The sequence below is a fragment of the Marmota monax genome, unplaced genomic scaffold (genome assembly GCF_021218885.2).
Source record: "Marmota monax isolate L192 unplaced genomic scaffold, Marmota_monax_Labrador192_F-V1.1 WCK01_AAM20220418_F8-fsc00069, whole genome shotgun sequence".
Taxonomy (NCBI): domain Eukaryota; kingdom Metazoa; phylum Chordata; class Mammalia; order Rodentia; family Sciuridae; genus Marmota; species Marmota monax.
In genome coordinates, this window is record NW_026695243.1 from 7,759,380 (window position 1) to 7,774,681 (window position 15,302).

At 49.6% G+C, this 15,302-nt stretch overlaps 1 protein-coding gene across 9 annotated transcripts; it reads right to left on the minus strand.

Annotated features, from left to right (window-relative positions):
• Positions 1-318: 318 nt before the first annotated feature.
• On the minus strand, positions 319-8,998 carry Dnajb5 (DnaJ heat shock protein family (Hsp40) member B5). Of its 9 annotated transcripts, none has more exons than XM_046457433.2 (5): positions 8,869-8,998; positions 8,087-8,351; positions 5,311-5,555; positions 1,886-2,487; positions 319-1,714 (listed from the first exon to the last, which is right to left on the minus strand). In XM_046457433.2, exons 3-5 carry the CDS (start codon positions 5,519-5,521, stop codon positions 1,481-1,483), a joined length of 1,047 nt encoding a protein of 348 aa, XP_046313389.1. In that variant the 5' UTR covers positions 5,522-5,555; positions 8,087-8,351; positions 8,869-8,998; the 3' UTR covers positions 319-1,480. The 9 variants fall into 9 exon arrangements, with proteins under 9 accessions (XP_046313389.1, XP_046313388.1, XP_046313392.1 ...); XM_046457432.1 differs by lacking the exon at positions 8,087-8,351 and adding an exon at positions 7,886-8,027 and having other exon boundaries at positions 8,869-8,985; XM_046457436.2 differs by having other exon boundaries at positions 8,087-8,248; positions 8,869-8,981.
• Positions 8,999-15,302: the final 6,304 nt, after the last annotated feature.

A 15,302-nucleotide genomic window follows, 5' to 3' on the forward strand; every position in this document is an offset into this window, starting at 1 on the left:
GAGAAAATCTATTCCATGTCATGTTGATATATCTTCCAAAGAGGATGGTCTCTGTTTCTTATGACCAGGGATTTTTTTTTTTTCTTCTCAAATGGTCTGATTCTTCTAATATCTGAGTGATATCTTCTATCTTTCTTGTGTTTGGGTACATGTTTTAGAAATCCAGAGTCTGAGTTTAGAGAAAAGAAGGAGTAATCCTCAACTTATATCAAGGGCCTGCTTGGGCTTCTCAAAGGTGGCCTGGGCCTTGGAGGGAAGTTGACAGTGGCACTACACACCTGTCCCCATCTCAGGTTAGTTGCTCCTGCTCAGAGGCCATATTTTTAAAATACTTTATTTTTTCCATAATACTGTCATTACAAAAAAATACAAAAAAAACTACTATAAAAACATTCAGGGGCTTGTCAAAGTGAGAAAACCTAAATATCCCACCCCAGGACTGGCTAAAGCAGTCTGCTCCCAGCTCCTTCACTATTTGATTTTTATACAACGGTGGGAGTGGGGTGGGGTCACATAGGCATAAAAGGGCTGGAAATTCCCCACACAGCCTCTAAGAAGGATAAGAAATAAGTAGCTTCACATATCATAAAAGTGGGATTTGGAAGTTTGGGGTGGCTAGACCCTGAGTTCAGAGGTGTGGGGAGAAACCTGTGACCCTGAATCTCCTGGTGAGAAATAGCTGCCACCCAAAGCCCTTACCCTTCTTGATGAAGGCTGGGAGATGGACCCTGCCCCACCTCTTAGCTTCATACCTTAGGCCCCTCTTCCTTCCCTCTGCCCTTGAACACTCTCAAAGCAGCAGTGAGGACAGAACTTCCAGCTCTGTACTGTGTAGACTGAGCAGCTGTTAGGAGGCTGCTGAGGGCCGGTTTACCTCCCTATCCCAAATGAAAAGTGTCTTGTGCTCAATGGCCCTGTTCATGGATTGCAGACTGTTCCTTCCTATCTTTTCTCCTCTCTATCTCCTGGAGAGGCACAGACAGCTCCAGGGCTTTGTGTGCATGAATATGGGTGTGATAATCTTGGACACTATGGACCTGGGAGTGGGGGAATGAAAGCAATATCCTTTCTATCCTCTTCCTCCCCCAGCAGGAGGAAACCAAAGGGAAGGGAGAGGAAAGGGATTAGCAAGGCCAAGAGGGGAAAAAGGACATGCTATTTACAGGCGTGGACAAGGAATCTACATCTTCAAGTAGCACTCAAGTCACTCTCCAGCCACTGAAGTGGGAACTGGATTCAAAGCTAGTGACATGAAAATTGACCCCTGGCCTGGGCTAGCTCTCCCCACCTCCCTCCCACTCCCCCAAAGCAGCCCAGCTCTGAAAGGGGTCAGGAATAGGAACATTGTCCTGAAAATCAGTGTTTTTTTTGCATTTTAGAAAAACTCGCCAGTGTCCAGTGGACATCAAGCTGGGTGCACATCGGGTGGGGTGAGTGTGGGGTATTGCTGTGGTAGACTCTGCACTAGCTTGGGCAGAGCCTAGGAACAGGGTAGGTGCTGCTTCAGGATCTGTCGTGTCTGTGGTGTTAATCTGTCTGGGAAGCGAACTTTGAATTCCACGATGAGGTCTCCCCGCTGAGTGGGCACCTTGGGGAAGGGAAGGCCTTCCCCACGGAGTCTCTTCACGGTGCCTGGCTTGATGACATCATTGCAGGGTAAAGGGATCACCCGGCCATCAATGGTGGGAATGTTCACGGTGCAGCCACACAGTGCCTGGGCAAAACAAAGCAGAGAAAGAGGAAAAGGTGGGGAAAAGTTAGTGAGAAGAAAGGAGAAAGACTGAAATGGGGAAGAAAGTGCCACATGCTAGGGAGGTAGGGAGTTTCCTGTTACCCACACAACACACACACACACACACACACACACAATCTGAGCAGGCCTCACCTCCTTAAGGCTTATCAGGGCACTGTAGAGCACATTGGTGCCATCTCGGCGGAAGTGTGCATGGGGCTTATCTTTAAGCACGAAGACAATGTCAGCAGGGATGTTGTCAGGTGTGGCATCACCCTCTTTGGGGAAGGTGATTTTGGTGCCTTCCTTCCAGCCACGCTTGATGACGATGTGCAGGATTTTGTCCTCAGTGCGCACAGTTCGCCCATCAGGGTTGAGGCGCCGTCTAGTGATCTTCATGCGTTTGGTGGAGCCGTGGTAGATCTCTTCCAGGGACACCCGCAGCTCATGCACCACAGGTGGGTCCTGAACCTTGCGTCGGGGGTATAGTGGTTCTGGGGCTCGCCTTGGACCCCTACTAAGCCCATTGAAGCCAAAACGGCCAAAGGCACCAAATGGGTCCTCATCTTCATCCACATCCATGTCATCTGGGTCAAAGCCACTAAAGGGCCGAGTGGAGCGGCTGCTGGCAAAGAAGATATCGAAGGGGTTGGAGCCACCAAAGAAGGAGGCAAAGGTGGCATGGGGGTCCCCATGAAAGGTGTAGTGAAAGGAGCCACTGGAGCCACCTGACGTACCACTGCCGGTCTTCAGGCCTAGAGGGGAGGAGAAGTTAGGGGCATTTTGGCCCATCCTGGCCCCATACCAGTCTCTTCCCTCTGCCCTCTAACTCATAGTTCCTGGGCCTAGGGAAAGAAGCAACCTTTAACTTCAGAGAGGGCCAGGCTAACAGTAATAAAACCTTCTGGCAAGATTAATTAATACTCTTAATTAATTACATATTAAATAATAATGTATATCTTGAAGTTTGAGGAGGCTGGGTTACCATTAGATGAAAAAGTCAGAAGTAGGGGACTTAGAGGATGTGACTTTCAGTTCTGTCATCTTTTCCATGTACTCATGGCCCAGAAATGTCTCATAAAGCCTTGAGTGGCTGGCCTGGTGTTACATTACAAGTCATACCTGACTCCCAAAGCTCTGCTTTTATCTCCAAAGACATACAGGGCAAGAGGCAATCAGGCAGGATTTGACCACACAAGGGGTTAGTAAGTGATCTGCCCTAGATGAGATGGGGACACAATCTAGGAGGAAACCCACTTTTACTCTGCTTCTAGTAATGCTTCCTCTTTTCTTGACTCATGCCAAATGGGAAATTAGAAAGGCTCAAAAACCCAGGAATGATTTTTCTAGAAGTTCTCAAATATTGCATTCTCATACTCTGCTTACAGTGTTGCATAGCTACAGGGAGTGTCATTCATACATTGTTCAGACATAGACTACAATGGGAATGGAGCTCCCTCAAGTTATGTAACATCAAGCCCTAGGACCCACACCTAATGTTGACAAACCACCATGCATGAATGGCTGGCACCTTGCAGGCTGTGACCCCAGGTGCTCTCTCTGGAGTCAGGTCCTGTTTAGGGTTCAGATTCCTGGATGGCACCTTCATGGGTGTGGTGGTGATGGTTATGGAAGTCCTGGGGGCTATGGGGAGGGGATTAACATTGAGAGCTGATCCAGAATAGGTAGATGCTGGGGTGGGGCCCAGGCTAGAGGAAAGTTTCCTTTTCTTTGAGGTCTTTTATCTAGAATTTCAATTGGACATATAAACCTGAGCCTAAATTAGCCTCATTTCCTGGGACCACAAGGGTAGATTTGGGTTTCATTAGAGGGGCCAAGTGTCAGGCAGTTCAGGTACTTGTAGCAGCCACTCCTTCACTTCTCTGTCAAGACTTAGGGTCTGTTCTTTCCTCCTATTAAGTGATTATCAAGCAAGTTCAAGAAGCTTGGCAGAGCTCAGTGAGAGAGGGATGTTGAACTGATGATAACAGAAGGGGGTAATTCTCCCTGTGGGGATTCCTCCTTGACCACCACCACTCCCTTTTCAAGCTAGGAACAACTTGTCCCATCCCAGAGCTGCACACAGACTCTATGTGCACAATTGTTCTGGCTGGCTACTGTGGAGGGGGCAGGGTGGACAGAAATATAACCAACATTTCCAAGGTGGCCTCTCCCTCCCCAGCTGGGTGCAGCCTTAGGGGCCCCTGGAATGAAAATCTGCACCAGAACCTGGTGTCTGGGCTGATTCTGAGCATTGCCCTACACTTAGGCTTGGGCATGCAAGTGGTGGTAAGGTGAAGTTCAGAGTAGCTGTCCCCACTCCAGCCTGCTTCCTAAACAAAGGTGAGGCTGAGTGGAGGAATGCATGCAATTCCGAGACAGGTCACATGGTGGCATGGTGTCTGCACAGCTTCCCTCTTTCCCACCCCTACCATTCCCATTCTTCTACCCCAGAAAAAACAATTTTTTTTTTCTTAGTTGGGAGAATGCTAGGGACTCCAGGAGGTGGCTGGCAAATTTGGGAGTTGGTAAATCTAGGAGGCAATCAGAAGAGATAAAGGGAACTAGAAGCCTGGAGAAGAAGAAGGAGTGGGAGGACTGGGACACACAAGAGGATAAGGGTAGAGAGAAATGGAACACAAAGCAAGGAGGATGGAAAAAGAAAAAAAGAACATTCCTTTGAGTCCCCGCTTTGTATCAGTACAGTATATACCATTAACCCATTTCATTTTGAGGATAGGGTGGGGAGGGTGAAGAGGAGGAGAATGTGAAAGAAAGGTGGGGAAGAGGGATAGTTCCTCCCAGGAAGGAGAGTCCTCAGCTGTGACAATGTCTCTTAATATAGCCTGACAGGTGCCTGTGGCTGGCGGGTGGCAGGCAGCCCTGAGGGGCAGGCCCAGAATTAGCAGCTACATCATGCCCGTGGGATGTGCTGGGAGGGGCCACCCTCTCAGAGCCTTTATTTGGGCCTTTCCTGCCACCCGCCCTGTGTTTGGCCACCAGCTGCCCCTGGGAGGGAGTAAGATGCCAGTAGCAGTTCCCCTTCCACCCTTGGATCCCTGCCACTTCCTCTGGGAGGCAAAGCTCCATTTCTGTTCTCCTGGCCTAAAGTGGGCTGGGTTGGGGGGAGGGAAGGGGACAACCATTTCTACTCTGGGCTCTCAGGGTTAATCCCCAGGCTGTTTAAGGGGCAGACTTTTATGCTGATGAATGTAAATGCTCTGTCCTCAGAGAGCCACAGGCACCCTTTCCCTCACCATTCCCATCAGCCAATGAAGCAGCAGGGACTTCAGGCAGGACTAATAAGGCTGGGAAGGAAAGAGGGAGCAGGGAGGCCTCTGGCTCCTGCTTCAGACCTCTCTAAGGCCCGAACTAGAGTAGGGTGGAGAGAGGCAGGAAGAACAACAGTAAGCTGAGGTTAGGTGGTCTCCTCTCTCCCCGGGGTGTCAGTGCTAGGAACATTTGCCACTCTCACCCCTGCTCAGTTCTCTACTATGAGAGCCAGTTCACTCAGGACTGTTCACTTCATCCAGACAAACACAGGGGTCTGGGACTGGGCTGCAGTGCAGCCCTCTTACCTTCCTCCCCATACTGGTCATACAGGCTCCGTTTCTTAGGGTCACTCAGCACATCATAGGCTTCTGCAATCTCCTTAAACTTCTCCTCAGCATTGGGTTCTTTGTTCTTGTCTGGGTGGTACTTCAAGGCCATCTTCCTATAGGCTTTCTTGATCTCATCCTCGTTGGCCCCAGATGAGATCCCAAGAATCTTGTAATAATCTTTTCCCATTACAGCCACTGGACCGGCACTGGTCTCCTTATTTCTGAAAGAAACCCAGGGCCAATCCTCGGTGCCCTTATTCTCTACTGCTCAGAGCCCTGCTCCCAGTGATCCTGCAATCCCTAAATGACTTCCTGTTTGACCTTCAGTAGGTCATGCCTGTTCTGTGGGCCTCGGTCTCCCCATCTGTAAAATGAAAGGTTTAGACTAGATGATCTCTTCCAGCTCTGACATCCTAGATTTCGTGAGTCCTTCCTCAGCTTCTGGGTTTTCCCAGCAGGAAGCTGAAGGTTATGGCCCACTTGTTGGGGCTAGGCTGAGGCCCAGGCCCTTGGGCCAGACTGAGGACCCCTGAGGTCCTTTTGAGTGAGGAGGCACCGTGGACTGACAGACCACACACAGAAGCTGGCGAAGGTCAGTGCACTGGGTGAGGTCACCTGAGCATCGTGGTCTCCTACGCCACACCTCAGGCACAGTGCCCAGGCTAAGGGCAGCTGGGGCAGTGGCACAGGCTTGGGTCTTTGGCCAGCTGTCCTGGACAGCCAGGCTGAGTCAGGGTATGGGTGTCTAGAGTCTTCTCTGCCATTGGAGACCCCAGGTCTCCCTACCCGTCCCCCAGACTATGCTAAGCTTCAAGTGTGACTCAGATCACAGGGTGACTCACAGTCTTAGGAAACTGCTGTTTCCAACACCCTCATTAGCAGGGGGTGGCAATGTCCTTCCCCCAGTGAGGGCAGCAGTTGCCTTTACTCATTTCCCAGTGTCTACACACAAAGCTGTGTGTAAAGACTTGTCTGTGCGCCCGAACACCAGTGTTTGTGAATAGAATTGTCTGAGGATAGGGCCTTTTAAAACCTTAACTGCTAGGAGACAGCTGGGCACTAACCAGTAGTCCTTAGTTAACCTTCCCTGCAAGACTCTTCTTCCCACTTGCCTTGTAGTTTAGAATCTGGCCCAGAATTGGACCCACACTCCTCTGATAACCCCTTTTATGTGGGTGCAGGGGCATCTGTTACATGAAGAAGAAACATAGGGCTCTTATTCTTCTACTTGAATCCCTCCTCCCCCATACATGCATCTGTGGAGGATATGAAGGGAAGGGGGCTTTCCTATATCTAGAGCTATCTGGGGGAAGGACCAGAAGCCATTCTCTTGCCCTTCTGAGACTTGGCCAACTCATGCCAAAGCTAGGAGAACCAGAGTCTTTCTAGCAATGTCCTGGGCTGGCAGCCATAGCTGAGATCTGCTTCTCTGCCTCTGACTGCTTCAACGCAGTGAGGTACATAGGGTGTCCTGGCAGCAGTGAGGACTGTGACTTGGTAAGGGGGAGGCCTCCAAGGCCCCAGATAGGCAGGGACAATGGCCCTAGCTCTTGCCCCCACAAGGCTCACTGAAGGTGGCTGGATTGACTCACGGTGCTGGGAGTCACCTCACTCTGATGAAGAGAAGGCACCATAAAGACACTCCCCCATTTCCCCACACCAGCATGTCACGTCTGTGGGGGAGACTGGCATTGGGGGAGGCAGAGAAGAAAGAGCATCTGGGGGAGGGTGGCCATTTTCAGAAGCAGCAGTAAAAGCCATCTGAGAGGGAGCTGGGGGGTGGTCTGCCATCTCTGCCTCAGCCCATACCTTCTTTCCCCTGGGACTGGGAAGGAACCCCAGAACGTCAACAGGGTGCCCCAGAAAACTATAGCAGCTTCTAGGCAGAAGGCAAGTCAGAACAGCTTACCAGTCCACCCACTCTTCTTTTGCTGTCCCTGCATTACCTTTTCACCCGGCCAGTGTCCTCTTTGGCACCCACCTGCTAGCTATTCTAGACTCATAATTCTCTTGTCTCCACAGACACAGGGCAAACTCACTCAAAACCTGCCTCTTTTTCCTTCTTCTCCTTTCTACCCTCCCTCACTCCCCCTACCCACAAGCCGAGTGGTACAATGACAAAGGAGCCCCATGGTATGGCACTGCCTTTGATGGAGAAGAATGAGGAGGATTTAATGTAGAGGCAGGAATGAAAAACGGGGAGAAATGGCAAGAGGGCCTATTGAGGTAATAAGGGAGGAAAACTGTTGATATAAATGAGGTTTTGATGGAGGGAAAATAATAGGGGACAAATGGAAAATGGGTTTTGATGGGTGGAGAGCAAGAACTGTAGGAAGTTGAAGTGTTGGAGGAGATGTTTGTGAAAAAAAGGATTTGAGAGATGAGATGAATGAGGGGGTACAATTCATTCAAATGGACAGGTGAGATAGAAGGGGGTTCTATCATGTAGTTGAGAATGAGATGAGGAAGCAAAGAGGTGATGCTCAGGAATGGCTGATGTGGAGAATTTGACTTGGCATGGGTATGAGCGCCCTTCTCAGGAGGGACTTACCGAAACTTTACAAACCCATTCAGCGTCCACGCTCGAAGTTTTAAGGGCTCCAGCTGAATTTTAAACATCAAGCTGGCTAAGAAGTCTTCTCCCCAGAAGTGTGGGAAGCTCCGGAAAGCTCCTCGAGCCTGTAGTGGGGGTGCTGCTGGGGGTGGGCAGGAGAGCACTGTGCGCTTAAACATGCCCAGCCAAGCCCCTCACCTCTGATTGCTCCACCGGAGCCTGCTTGGAATGCTGCAGCTCTGGAAGCCACCTCCTCAGATTCGTGGAGGCCCTTGCCCAGCAAGGCCTGTCGGGTGCTTCAGGAGCTGGACCTGATCCCCAGGTGCTGAGAGTGAAGGCCGAGGGTCCAGTGGCCACCTGCTGTCAGGTGCAGCAGTGTCTGGCTGATTGTGAGTGGCTGTATGGCAGTGTGACAGTGAGGCTGGCAGTGGCAGCGTGTGCTTGTGAGTGGCAGTGTATGTACCTGTGACAGGTGTGATAGTGAGGGCCTGAGAGACAGCGAGCTCCTCTCGCCTATCTGGGGAGGACCCAAACCCAATACCCAAGAATCTACTCAATGAAGTCACTGACGGGGAGTCTCCTCCCCCGCAGATGGGCGGGGAGGGGAGGGGCAGAACAGAGCCTGGCCAGGACAAAAGGCGCTGCGGGGAGAGGAGGGGAGGGGGTTCCGATGGGCGGAGGAGGGGGTCGGTGATGTCACCCTCGCTGGCTGGCTGGCCTGCTCAGAAACGCCTCCGCCAGATAGAACCCAATCCGACCCGATACGACCCGACCCTCTCCAGGCTCAGAATCTGGCTGGCGGGAGAACCAAGCCTGGGGTGCGGAAGCTGAGTACCTTACAGACCCCCGATTTCCCAGTCTCCGCACCCCAACAGCAGAAGAGCCGATGGGCCCTTGGTGTCCCAACCCCCGATACCAAGACCCCCGATTCCGTGACACCCCACTCCCGGGACCCCTGAGTCCTGGCTCAGCGCCCTCACCGGTGGGGAGCTGCGGGTGCCGCCGCGGTCCGTCACACAGCCGCTGCCCCCTCCCCCGGCTCCGGTTCCGCCGCCTCCACTAGGGACAGGAGTCGCCTGCCCGCCGGCCGCAGACAGCGGGACCGGGAGCCCGCCCCCACGGCTCCGCCTCCGTGCTATCCATTGCACCGTATGCCCGTCAGTCAGCTAAGCCTTTGCTGTGATTGGGCAGCTTTCAACGAGCGGCTCAGTGTTAGCAGCACCTTCTCCGCCCCTGTCACCCGGCCACACGCGCACACATTCCGGGCAGTGATTGGTGTGGGTCTGATTGGTGCCCTCTGGGATCAATCAACCACACCTCTTCGTCATCTCGTCGTGTCATTGGTGAAAAGGATAGAGGGTGACAACTCCACGCGCCCTTTGATTTTATTGGTTCTTCCGTAGGACTCAGACCCCTGCCAGGGGGCAACTATATTAGTCCAATCTCCAGTTTGAGAAGGTGGGACGTACTGGCCATCGCTCGAATCCTGGGAGAACCTTCTGGAACTCGTGCAACGTCAAAGGCAGCCTTAAAGGAAAACTGCGCCCACCAGTTGGCCGTGGCACCAGGCATTCTTTCCTTTCTTCGTTTAGGAGAGTAGGAGGGAGAGAGAGAAAGAGAGAGAATAAAGCACTCCGGGAGGTGTAGTCCCTGGACCAGGGCTAAAGAGTCACCCGAGTTACCTGTCTTCCTTAGAACTGTGAACTGACCTCGTCCTGACCTTATTTAAGTTTACTTTACTTGGACCTGGGGTTGACCTGACATGGCCTAACTGAATCTCATGTTTGTAGAGTTTAGGTGCCCTTCCACTCTCTCCTTTATCAGTAAACTGGCCTTTTGCACCAGGAGTGACACCTCCATGATTCTCTTCCCAAGCAAACTGCCTTTCCATCCTCTCAATAATCCTTTCACCCTAGTTCCCTCCTGAGTAGCTGCTTCTCAGCAACCCCCACAGCTTCCATTTCAGGCTACTTATAATCAATCTTTCCTTTTACTTCCTCTTTGAGAGTTCCTAAATATTAACCCTTTTTACTTGCTCCTTCCTTATCCCTTATCATCTCCTGACTGTCCTCCCCCCACCCTTTCTGTCTTGGCCTCTTCCCCCCCCCCTTTTATTTTCTCTCTCCTTATTTTTTCTCTCCCCCCCCACCCTCTCTCCTCTCTTTCTTGTCCTATTCTTAATCCTACCTCTTTATCTCTGGTCTCCCTTATCAGAGCTTCCCCTTTAACTTTTCATGTCAGTACCCCATGATACCCTTTCCTAACACCCTCAGACTCTCCTATCTCACCCCCCCCCCCCCTAAATAATTAAATCTCAGCTCTAGTGTCCCCGATGCTCAGAGCAGGCGGGGCTGCGGAGGCGGTCGCCAGCGGAAGCCGCCGCTCCAGCAGACACGGAGCCTGGCGCCCACGTTACTGTCTCCCAGGCCCATCTGTGCTCGAGGGAGCGGGGGTTGGTAGGGGGTAATCTGGGGGTGAAGAGGGGGAGGGGATCCTTTTGGGGGTGTCAATGACAAGGAAGGGCCTGGGAAGAAGCTCTTACCACTTTCCTGAGTTTTCCAGAGAGAGTTTAGATACCCATGAAATCATGCAAACTGGTTAGAGCTGGAAAAGCAGGCTTGGAGTACCTAGGCCCCAGAATAGAGAATGAGAAGGGTCTAGGGATCCTGGGGTCAGGTCTCTAGTGTTCTTCATCTGGGCCTTCTTTTATGGGGCTCCCCAGTGTAAAGGGTGTGAGTTTAAAGTAAGAAAGGAAATTAGGGTGAGAAGAGTATGGAGAGGAAGTGGGGTTAAGGGATGAGGAGGGGGTGGTGAGATGGGATGATCAGTATGAGATGAGGGAGACATTGTTGAGGTAAGGAGGATGGGGGTGGGGAAGGGAGATATGGTGGAAGGCTAGGAGGGGAAAGGAATGAGGATGGAGAGGGAGGTGGGTTGGAGGATGAGGGGAAGGGATAGAGGGAGGGGATGTCATGAACCACATAATAATGGGACAGGGACATGGGGTAAGATGGAATGAGGAAGGGGAAGGACAGTGGGCAGTGAAGAGAAAGGAAGTGTGACATGGGTATGGGAAGGTTGGCATGAGGGAACCCAGGACTGATGCTGGCTCTTCAGATCTGAGGGCTTTCACTCCCCTTCCTCCTGACTCCTGGGGGCCCAGGCTGTGGGTGGCTGTGCTTCTTCCTATTCCAGTTTTGTCTCTTTTGCCTCCCCCAGCCTTGCCTATGCCAACACGGAGGCAGAGTTTAGTCAGCAGCTCTTACCTGGCCCCAGCTAATGTTAAAATGTAGGCTTGGACCTTAAGGGCTGCAGGGTTGTGCCCTTATGTGTTGATGGCTTGAACTTTATTATCTGCCTGGATTGCTATTGCTGCCCTCTGTCCCATTGTACTGGGCATTGGGGATGTATATTAGGGTGCATAGTGGCATAGTCTGTAAGAATGTGGGCCCTAGAGTCAGACAATGACTGTGTGAGGCCACTTTCACATCTGTGCCTCACTTTGTCCTTTCTAAATGGAGACTGGCAACAGCAGTACTTCACAGTGTTGTTGTAAGGGTTAATTAAGGTAATACACGTAATGTACTCAGTTCTGAACTTAACATGTAGTTAGTGCTTAACCAAGTCAACTATTATTCTGTGTTCACAGATATCTGAGTGTGTGAGTGTATCTATAATGTGTGAATCTGGGAGTTATTTATACTATTGTATTGGTAATTCAATTTGTGAGTAAGAGTATATCTGTATGATTATTTTTGTATGGTAGTATATCTAGCTCTGTATTCTTTGCTATGGGTATATGATTTTGTGTCAGGGTACATATGTGATTAAGTGGCTGTGGAGGCATGTGTCTCTATGACAAAGAGTGGATGAAGCATGTGGTTACCGAGACGCTGACACCATGTCTACCAGTATATGCATGTATCTGTGATCCAAACACCCCCGCTCACTCTTCCTCCCTATAGAGACGTCATAATCCTAGGTGTCCCTCATTTCCTCACCTTGAGGGAACCGGAACATGTGGGCAGGGGTGGGGGTGGGTGCCAGTGAGGAGGTGTTTAGAGAGGAGCCTATGTTCCCTCCCAGACTGTATATGGGAGGCGGAACCCCCTATTTTGCATACATTTCAAAGCCTCCAGAGGAAGTGCTCCCTCCCTTTGGTCTGTTCTCAGTTCCCTGTCTTGTCACCATGGCAGCAGTTGCCAGGGGCTGCCATGGTTGCTAAGATCTGGATGTGGGAGGCTGCCAAGTACTGTTGCCAGTAGAAACAGAGAATCCTGGGGGGGTGGGGGGAGGAAGACTATCCCCACAGTTGCCAGCTCTGTTCAGTGACAGGACTGGCCTTTGGTCCTGCTCTTTCCCCAAATTGTACCTATGATTTTTATGTGATAGTAAACTGGCTGCGGGGAGTGGGGGTGGGTTATAGGAAGCTGGAACTGGAATTCCACTATTTGAAAAGAAAGGGCCTGTTACCATCTTTAAAATTAGCAAGTCCTTAGAAATTAGTGACTGCCTCATTCTGTCCCCCTGTCCCTCATTCCTCTCCCCTGGAAAGTGTTCTTGCTTGAATTCTCTGTTGACTGGGTGCTTATCATCTGATGTTTCCTCCTGGGCATAAGAATGCTGCACTGACTCATTACCTTGGATGCAGACTGACTCCTTGTAGTGAGACTCTTAGTACCTCTCCCAATTCATACTTCATATTGACACCTGAGCCAAAGTTTTGGTCCCATACTGGTTACAGCCTGAGACATTAACTCTGATGATAGTCCAGGATGAGACAGTACCCCAAATCCAGTGTAAGTCTAAACCCTTTTCTTAGACATGCTGAAATCTAATTTTGATTCCAGGTAACTTGAACTCATTCTTAGGGTCATTCTGATCCTGCACACTGTCTGAGCACTGACCAGGGATCTGACTTCCTGGTACTTTCAGGTTCTGAAACTATACTGATCAGTACCATAGCATTTAAAGGGGCTATTTTTGGCTTTGAGATGAGATGGCAGTGCTAGGAATGACCAGCAGAGGGCGTGCAGCATCAGGTTCTAGAGGCAAGCTTCCAAGACTCCACCTGTGAACTAAAGAACAACAAAAATAAATAAAAATTTTAAAAAAGAAGTTTTCAAGTTTTTGATGTCATGTGACAATGTCTGTGGGTTCTTAAAGTTATGGATATACTTCTTCCATCTCAGTTGGCTCAATCTGGGCACGTGCCAAAGGTTATCTTAATGGTTCACGGGCATGTCAGGTCTCAGAAAGACTTAATACCTGGTAAGCTATCTCCCTCCTAAGTAAGCATCTTCTGTCATGTGATTACACAGCTTCACTGCCTCTTCACAGACTCTTTAGGTGCTAAGAGTCTGACTATAAGGAGTCAGTCTGCATCCAAGGTAATGAATCAATGCAACATTCCTGGTATCCAATTATCTTTTGTCCCACTGAGGATAAATCTGCCTTTCCATAGTGTCCACCTTTTGTCTTAGTTCTTGGGACTATATCATCAACTTTATTGGCCTATCTGCCAGACATCTATCTGTCAGACATTTGCATGCCTCATGTCTGCCCCTTTCCAGGGCTTGTGTCTTCATGGGTTCCTCTTCTACCTTGTTCAGCTCTAACCACTAGGTCCATGTTCCTCTTCATACATTTTAGTTTGTAGTACCTGGCTCTGATCAGCTTTTTTAATTTTTTTTGTAGTTGTATATGGACAGCATACCTTTATTTTATTTGTTTATTTTTATGTGATGCTGAGGATTGAACCCAGTGCCTCACATATGCTAGGCAAGTGTTCTGCCATGGAGCTACAGCCCTAACCCCTCTGATTAGCTTTTTTCCGGAGTATTGATATAGTGTATAAATGAGGCAGCCTGCCTCCCTTCTCTGACTCTGAACTTCTTTCTATGTAGCTTTAGATTACATTGATTCATTTTTTGGTAGCCACCTCATATGGTTGCCACCTCATTTGGTTCACTCGTATCAAGACCACAAGCTCTATTTTCCCCTGAGCTGCTAAATTACTTCCTGCCCATTTGTACCTGTTTTGATTTTGAAAAACTAAAGATATTTGAAATAAATATAACACATTTGACAATAAATTTTGTATTTTAGGCTAATCTTTGAGCTTTGAAGTCTCTGCATTTGATGTTTACTTAAAGGTGGGACAAAGAAGGATTGAAGGTCCTCAGCTGGCTTGGCTGTGACTTCAGCACTTTGGACAGAGGCCACTGGCAGTACCCCCCAGCTATGCCTGGGACTGTGGGAGGGTGGAAGATGACATACTTAGTTTCAGACGAAGCATAAATCATTGCTGCTCACTCAATGCCTTAGAATGTTTAAAGCTCTCTCCTTTTACCAATTTCACTCTGTCCTCAACTCAACTACCAACCAATTTAGGAGGCAGACAGGACAGGGATTATTTTCTGGATTTTTACAGCAAGGCCAAACTCCAAGCACCCTTGGAAAGCATGATGGGGTGTAGAGGGCACACTAGTTACTCCATGTTTATTAAATTTAGCAGCCACTGTTTCCCTTTGGGGGATGAATTTACTTAGGGATGGAAGAGTGCACCTGAGCCAGAGCAAGTGGCAGGACAAGGTGGGTAGAGGTTTGTGTGGAACAAGTGGCAGTTGATAGGAGGAACAGTCTTGGAGGGTCTAAATCTCTAGCCAGGATTGCTGGACTGAGGATGGAGAAACCTTTTTCTGGCCCACAGATACTCAATCTTTATGCCTCCATTTCTGTCCTGATATTCAGCTTCATTGAGTCTGGAGACAAGAAGAGGTTTGTGTGATGGTATTAACTTACCTTTGAGTCTGATGGACAATTTTCTCCATGGGAAAACTGCAGGCAGAGAGATATGGGAGCCCAACGAGTGAGTGGGATGAGTTGTGCAGGTGGAGAGAAATCTGTAATGTAACTACAGCCTGGTTACCTGTTTAGGTCTATTCCCAGACACAGAAGGGGTATGTCCTAGCCCCTTCTACAGTCATTCCTTTTAGGTGTACTTTGATAGGCAGTACAATAAAGTGGCTAAGAACATAGGCACTGAGGACTGACTACTTGGTTCCTCCACTTCCTACTGTGTGATTAAGCAAACTTGAGAAGTGCAAACTGTTCATATTTCTCATCTGTAACACAAACCTCACAGGGTCTGTTGTTGTTTTGTGGTTCTGGGGATGGAACCCAGGGATTTGAGCTTGCTAGGAAAGTATTGTACCACCTTACTCCCCACACAGGGTAGTTTTGAAGATGAATGTGAAGCACTTAGGACTCCCCACTGCATAATACATATTTAAAAATGTTAGCAATTACTTGTTCCTGGGACTTCTGTGGCTTTGGAGGTAGTGTCAGCATCTTATCCACAGCGTAGAGAAGCTGAGGTACTGGCTTTTCTAACCAGGTAAAGGGATGAATG